At 36.9% G+C, this 7,319-nt stretch overlaps 1 protein-coding gene across 1 annotated transcript; it reads left to right on the plus strand.

Annotated features, from left to right (window-relative positions):
- Nucleotides 1-2,289: 2,289 nt before the first annotated feature.
- On the plus strand, nucleotides 2,290-6,375 carry LOC110926376 (luminal-binding protein). The gene is made up of 7 exons (XM_022170128.2): nucleotides 2,290-2,393; nucleotides 3,767-4,034; nucleotides 4,138-4,352; nucleotides 4,452-4,694; nucleotides 4,767-5,246; nucleotides 5,374-5,611; nucleotides 5,695-6,375. Exons 1-7 carry the CDS (start codon nucleotides 2,354-2,356, stop codon nucleotides 6,185-6,187), a joined length of 1,977 nt encoding a protein of 658 aa, XP_022025820.1. The 5' UTR covers nucleotides 2,290-2,353; the 3' UTR covers nucleotides 6,188-6,375.
- Nucleotides 6,376-7,319: the final 944 nt, after the last annotated feature.

The raw sequence follows: 7,319 nt of genomic DNA on the forward strand, positions 1-7,319 counted from the left end.
TAAGACCACAAACCAAATCATGCTTCTTATTCGTAGTTGACCTTCAAAAGTCAACGGTTCATCATACAAACTTTCGGCTTATTCCCATGTATCTGTATCATCATTTATGCTATATCAATGACACTTTATACATTTCTTATTCGCAATGCAAATATGCTTACCACCATTTGTTCATATCCCATTCAAAGCTACTTAGATTGTCATTGAGGCATTTCATCAAACATCTAGTGTGCGTACAACATATGAAACATCATGTACATGTACCTTATGCATAATTTCACTAAATATCATCATAATTCACATAATCAAACATTCTTGCACAAACCTTTCATCCTACATATAGTAATCTACCAATGTTCTAGTGTTCACACAATTATTCATAAAATTGCTCTACTTATTCAAATGACATAAACATCATCTTACTAGAACAAGTGGGTTTTCTCTCAAATCTTTAGCAATTCAAATTGAAGCATAATATACCTTCTAACTAGTGATTCTAACTCATATATAACTCAATTTCATAGCGATTCACGGATTGGTAAAACCCACTTCATCAAAATGCATCAAAACATGAAATTCTTTCTTACCTTATGATCAGAACACTTAGGTTAGTGAGAAATCAAGCACATGCATTCGATTTGTGTCAAGAACCACCATCAATTTGCTGAATTTTGACCTTGATTGAACAAGTAGGGTTTCACCCTTTCTTTCCCCCTTCTGGTCGCGATACCACACGCACCCAACTACTGGGTTTTTAATTTTATTATGTTAGTTATCAAATCTTACACATTCAACCCCCATGTTATCTATTGTTGTCACTTAATAACTTTTTTCCAAGTTTTATAAACTTTCTTGGTATTCTAAAATCTTATCTAATTATAGCCTAGTTATTTTATTTCATGCTATAATATGTAAAACATGCTAGCGAATATAAAGTTTCGGATATTGGGGCGTTACACTAATGACGCGAACAACAAAAATTTTAAACATGAATACGACTCGTTTAACTACTTTATACCTAATGTCTATAAATGCACCTAGAAAGCGAAATAATGGATCCTAACTTTCAAATTTTGATTATTTTTAAAAACATAAAAAATCACATGGTGTACTTTTCTGTTATCGTGTCTTAGCAGGTTAACTACAGGCAAGGTTGGAGAACTCGCTAGTCGCTAGCGGGTCGGTGAGGTAGGGACTAGCGACTACTCGGGATTACTCGGGATTATTCGGGATTAATCGGATCGGACTTTTTATGTATAATTTTAAGTTTTTATACATATATACATATATTTTTATACGTAATTTTTTTAAGTGGACAAGTTTTGACCGGAATCTGGGAGGTTTTAGCCGGAATATGTGTTTTTTTCTGATTTTTTCCGATTTTTCTTGTTTTTTCCCGATTTTTTCCGATTTTTCCCGATTTTTCCCGACCGACTAGTCGCGATTAGGGCCGACTAGGCCGACTAGCGATTTTTTTACTGATTAGCTGAAAATTACTCAGTTGATGGGCGACTAGCGACTAGTCAGCGATTAATCGCCGACTAGTCGCGATTTTTGCAACCATGACTACAGGTTACCTATTGTCAGCCCTACTTATCATACAAAACGTACGAATAACATGGAAAAATAAAAAAAACGCTGTGCATTTTCGAAATTATTTTAGTTATAGAATAATTCCAAAATTTCTTTACAAATAAGACTATAGGGTGTGGGGATCATGGTTGGGACATGATTTGCCACCTAGGAACATGAATAGAAGGCTACACCATCCCCTTGATTGATCCACCATGGTTTGCATGGATTAAACCATGGCAACCATGGTCCTCCTTTCCATTTTTCAACAAATCATTTCCTTTTTGTTTAGACAAAGATAATAAATAAGGGGCTAATGGTTTGGGTCATGACCATACCCTTAGGGTAGTGGTTTTGGATGATGGATTAAAGATTAGTTACATGGCACTAACATGGAGGGTCATGGTGGTCATGAGGGTCATGACCACACCCTATAGCCTAATGTTGTAAGATTAATTTTAATTTTAATAATTAGTAAAATAATTATCAACAAGATCTGATTCACGAACCATGACGAAACGAGGGTCAATAGAGGAAACCACGTCAGATCAAACACGAGATCCATTGTTATTGGTTCAAACACCCCTATTTCATTTCTGATTGGTCCACGTCACCACCGATGACATGCAATTACTCACGACAGATCCGCACAAAGCCCACTCGCTTTATTCAACCCCCTATCCTCCACGCGCCATTACATTATATTATTCCACCAACACATTCTTCAATCGAAAAAACTGAAATCTCACTACACAGGGTTTGAGTGAAGGTCGAAGAAGCCATGGCTCGCTCCGGCGTCGCGTTAGCGATTATTCTAATCGGTAATTTCATTTTTCAAGCTTTTGTTTATGAAGTTTATTCACAGATCTGATCTAGTTTTGCTGTTATTTCGTTTATATTAGACGAATTTAGTCTAGATCTGAGAATGTTTAGCTGTTTTTGAATCATTTTTATGGAATTTGTTCGAGATCTGAGAACGCTAGGGTTTCGCGATTGTTGTTTATTAGTTGCTAGTATGTTTACAGGTTACTGTTGTTTATTTGTATTGCTGATTACTGATATTAAGAAGATCAATGCTTAATTCGTAACGAAAACGTTTAGAAATGCGTTATAGTTGATCGTACGTAGACATCAACGTTGAACACCTTTAGGTTTATAAAATGAGTTTTTGTACGTTCAGATTGATACCTAGTCTTAATGAAATGAGTTGCGATTTGATCATGCTCACTAGGTGTTGGAAACATGATTTAGATTCAATAATATGGCATTGATATCAATTTGGTTAACTTAGTTGTGTTAGTTTTACACCTACAGTTGATTTTCTCGGCGCCTTTTGAATAGAAATTAGATTATTCTTATAGCCAAATTACAGAAATTATTGTATGTGATAGTCTAAGTCGAATGTTAAATGAGCAAACATAGATCATAGTTAGAGTAAATTACAACCGGTGTCCTTTACGTTTGTATCAAATTATAATTACTGTCCTTTAACTAAAGAAATTACAGGCTCTGTCCTTTATGTTGCCAGTTTTTAGCATGTTATGTCCTTTAGCCCTAACCTAGTTAAGTTTTTTTGATTAAGCCTTACCATATGCCTCTCACATGAGGGCGACATGGTTTTTTCATCTCAATTTAACATGAATTATATTTTTGTTTGGATTAATTGAAAATTTTAAATATTTTACTTTGATTATATAATTTAAATTCCACACCACGCATTATATTTTTGTTTGGATTAACTAAAAAACGGAGCGATCGACAGAAAAAATAAAGAGGACAAAAGAAATTTATTTATTTCAACTTTTTAATATAAAATTGGTTAGGTCTAAAGGACATAACGTGTTAAAAACCGGTAACATAAAGGACAGAGCCAGTAATTTCTTTAGTTAAAGGACACCGGTTGTAATTTGATACAAACGTAAAGGACACCAATTTACTCTCATAGTTAATATAGTTTCTATAGACCTTGTTATTTGCGGTTCATTAGATGCTTTTTAACATGATAATTGTTGCTACTTATTTAGTTTCTTGTTCGTCGTCACCATGCCTTAGTTTTTATAATTATTTGTGTGGAACTTGTCTTGATGGATGGTTGATTGAAATAGTTTTATAATTATTTCTCATATTTTTAAGAATTGTGGATGAAATTGAAGGATTAATCATTTCTAATATACTAAACGACTGTGTGCTACAGGTTGTTTATCTGCAATTTCCATAGCAAAAGAAGAGGCTAACAAGTTAGGAACAGTTATTGGGATAGATCTTGGGACTACTTATTCTTGTGTTGGTGTTTACAAAAACGGTCATGTTGAGATCATAGCTAACGACCAAGGAAACCGTATTACTCCATCATGGGTGGCTTTCACAGAGTCCGAGAGGTTGATTGGTGAGGCAGCAAAGAATCAAGCGGCTGTAAATGCCGAAAGGACTATCTTTGATGTTAAGAGACTTATCGGGAGGAAGTATGTACTTTCGATTGTTAATCTTTGTTTCTAAAGATATTGGCATTAAAGTGGTTAACAGTTAACACTTAACAATATTGACAATTTAACCTTCGTATATCAGGTTTGAGGATAAAGAAGTCCAGAGGGACATGAAACTCGTTCCTTACAAAATTGTGAACAAGGATGGAAAGCCCTATATCCAAGTTAAACTTAAAGACGGGGAAACTAAGGTTTTCAGTCCGGAGGAAATCAGTGCCATGATTCTAACAAAGATGAAGGAGACCGCTGAAGCGTTCCTTGGAAAGAAAATTAAGGATGCTGTCGTCACAGTTCCTGGTTAGTAACTTACAAAGTTGCAGACTTACAGATATGTTTGAGCTTTGTACCCTTGGAATACTAATTGCTAATGATTTGTTATTTCAATTCATTTTGCAGCATACTTTAACGATGCCCAAAGACAGGCTACCAAGGATGCTGGTGTGATTGCTGGCTTAAACGTTGCTAGAATCATCAACGAGCCTACAGCTGCTGCTATTGCATATGGTTTGGACAAAAAGGGTGGTGAGAAGAACATTCTAGTTTTTGACCTTGGTGGTGGTACATTCGATGTCAGTATCTTGACCATTGACAACGGTGTTTTCGAGGTTCTATCCACAAACGGAGACACCCATCTTGGAGGTACGTGTTTTGTTAAAATCTGAAGCATTTCGGCATTCATTATTGCCTGCTAAAGTTATGTCGGTTTTCCAGGTGAGGACTTTGACCAAAGGATCATGGAATACTTCATCAAGTTAATCAAGAAGAAGCACGGAAAGGACATCAGCAAGGACAACAGAGCTCTCGGAAAGCTAAGGAGGGAAGCTGAACGTGCCAAGAGAGCCTTGAGTAGCCAGCATCAAGTCCGTGTTGAGATCGAATCACTCTTTGACGGTGTTGATTTCTCCGAGCCATTGACCCGAGCCCGGTTTGAGGAGTTGAACAATGACTTGTTCAGAAAGACCATGGGACCTGTGAAGAAAGCTATGGAAGATGCTGGTCTAGAGAAACGCCAAATTGACGAGATTGTTCTTGTTGGTGGTAGTACCAGAATTCCAAAGGTTCAACAGCTTCTTAAAGATTACTTCGATGGCAAGGAACCCAACAAGGGTGTGAACCCTGACGAGGCTGTTGCTTTTGGTGCTGCAGTTCAAGGTGGTATTTTGAGCGGAGAAGGTGGTGATGAAACCAAAGGTAAACAACTAAACGATTAAACAAACCCTTTCATACTTTATTATCATTACTATTATCTATAAATCTATAATAATATATAATGTTCATGTTTTTATTTCTAATTGATATGAAAATAATGTTGATGTAGATATCCTTCTTTTGGATGTGGCCCCACTTACCCTTGGTATCGAAACTGTCGGAGGAGTGATGACCAAGTTGATCCCCAGGAACACCGTTATCCCAACCAAGAAATCTCAGGTGTTCACCACATACCAAGATCAACAGACCGTTGTGTCGATTCAGGTCTTCGAAGGTGAAAGGAGTCTTACAAAGGATTGTAGACTGCTCGGAAAGTTTGATCTCTCTGGCATCGCACCAGCTCCAAGGTTTGTTAATTACCTAATACTAATGTTATTTCATAGCTTGACAGTTGACGTGACAATTGACGTTTTGTTTGATATTGAAACAGGGGAACCCCGCAAATTGAAGTGACATTTGAAGTAGACGCCAACGGTATCTTGAACGTGAAGGCTGAGGATAAGGGAACCGGCAAGGCAGAAAAGATCACAATCACGAACGAAAAGGGTCGGTTGAGTCAAGAAGAAATCGAGCGGATGGTTCGTGAAGCCGAGGAGTTTGCCGAGGAAGATAAGAAGGTGAAGGAGAAGATCGATGCCCGTAACGCCCTCGAGACTTACGTGTACAACATGAAGAACCAAATCAGTGACAAGGATAAATTAGCCGACAAGCTAGAAGCCGATGAGAAGGACAAAATTGAAGCGGCAACAAAGGAGGCTCTTGAGTGGCTCGATGACAATCAGTCGGCGGAGAAGGAAGAGTATGACGAGAAGCTAAAAGAGGTGGAAGCGGTTTGCAACCCGATTATTACGGCTGTTTATCAGAGAACAGGTGGTGCGGCCCCTGAGGGAGGTGAAGATGATGAAGAACATGATGAGCTCTAGAGTTGTTTCTTTATTATTTTAATTAGACAAGAGACATAGGAAAACTTTTTGGCAGAAACTTTGTATCACGCCGCCCCTTGCTTCTTTTGCTTGCTTCAGATTTCTCTTTACTAAAGAATGAGATTTGAGTTCCCAGTGAATTTAGGTTTGTTATTGAAAAATCAGTTTTCAGTTAAGTTCTTATAGCATCTCACTTGTTTATCTGATTATCTCCATTGGCAATCTTAGCATCATGTTATCGTGCGAAATCCGTAATGGCTCGGTAACTTTTAAACCATGCAAAAGAGTGAATTTCAAGGATTGTCCTTTATCTTTATACCCATTTCCAGGCGTTGTCCTTTATGTTTAAAATTGACGAGTTTTGTCCTTTATGTTTTCATATCATACACGTTTTGTCCTTTAGGCCCAACCCAGTTAGTTTTTTTCAGTTAAATTTGGTCATATGCTTTGCACATGAGGGCATTTTTGTCAATTCAAAGGTAAGTTCAACGGCAGATTTACAGCTCAAAGCTTCTGCAACCTTTGAATTGACAAAAATGCCCTCATGTGTTTGCACATGACCAAATTTAACTGAAAAAACTAACTGGGTTAGACCTAAAGGACAAATCGTGTATGATATGAAAAAATAAAGAGTAAATTACAAAAATCGTCCTTTATGTATGTCATTTATTGCAAACTGTGTCCTTTGTCTTCAATAATTACAGAAAACATACTCGATGTTTGCAAACCCTTGCAAGTTATGTCCTTTGGCCCTAACTCAGTTAATTTTTTGTGGTTAAATCTGACCAAATGGACCCCAGATGAGGGTATTTTGGTCATTTTACTCTCATGTGGGGTCCATTTCGTTAGATTTAACCACAAAAATACCCTCATGTGGGGTCCATTTGGTCAGATTTAACCACAAAAAATAACTGAGTTATGGCTAAAGGACAAAACTTGCAAGGGTTTGCAAACATCGAGTACGTTTTCTGTAATTATTGAAGACAAAGGACACAGTTTGCAATAAGTGACATACATAAAGGACGATTTTTGTAATTTACTCAAAAATAAAGGACAAAACTCTTCAATTTTGAACATAAAGGACAACGCCTGAAAATGAGTATAAAGATAAAGAACAATCCTTGAAATTCAC

Source organism: Helianthus annuus, chromosome 17 (genome assembly GCF_002127325.2).
Source record: "Helianthus annuus cultivar XRQ/B chromosome 17, HanXRQr2.0-SUNRISE, whole genome shotgun sequence".
NCBI classification, from domain to species: domain Eukaryota; kingdom Viridiplantae; phylum Streptophyta; class Magnoliopsida; order Asterales; family Asteraceae; genus Helianthus; species Helianthus annuus.

Coding starts and splice junctions, on each gene's coding strand:
- LOC110926376 (XM_022170128.2), top strand. CDS start 2,354: ATGGCTCGCTCCGGCGTCGCGTTAGCGATTATTCTAATCG. Junction 2,394..3,766: donor GTTAGCGATTATTCTAATCG/GTAATTTCATTT, acceptor TGTGTGCTACAG/GTTGTTTATCTGCAATTTCC. Junction 4,035..4,137: donor AAGAGACTTATCGGGAGGAA/GTATGTACTTTC, acceptor TTCGTATATCAG/GTTTGAGGATAAAGAAGTCC.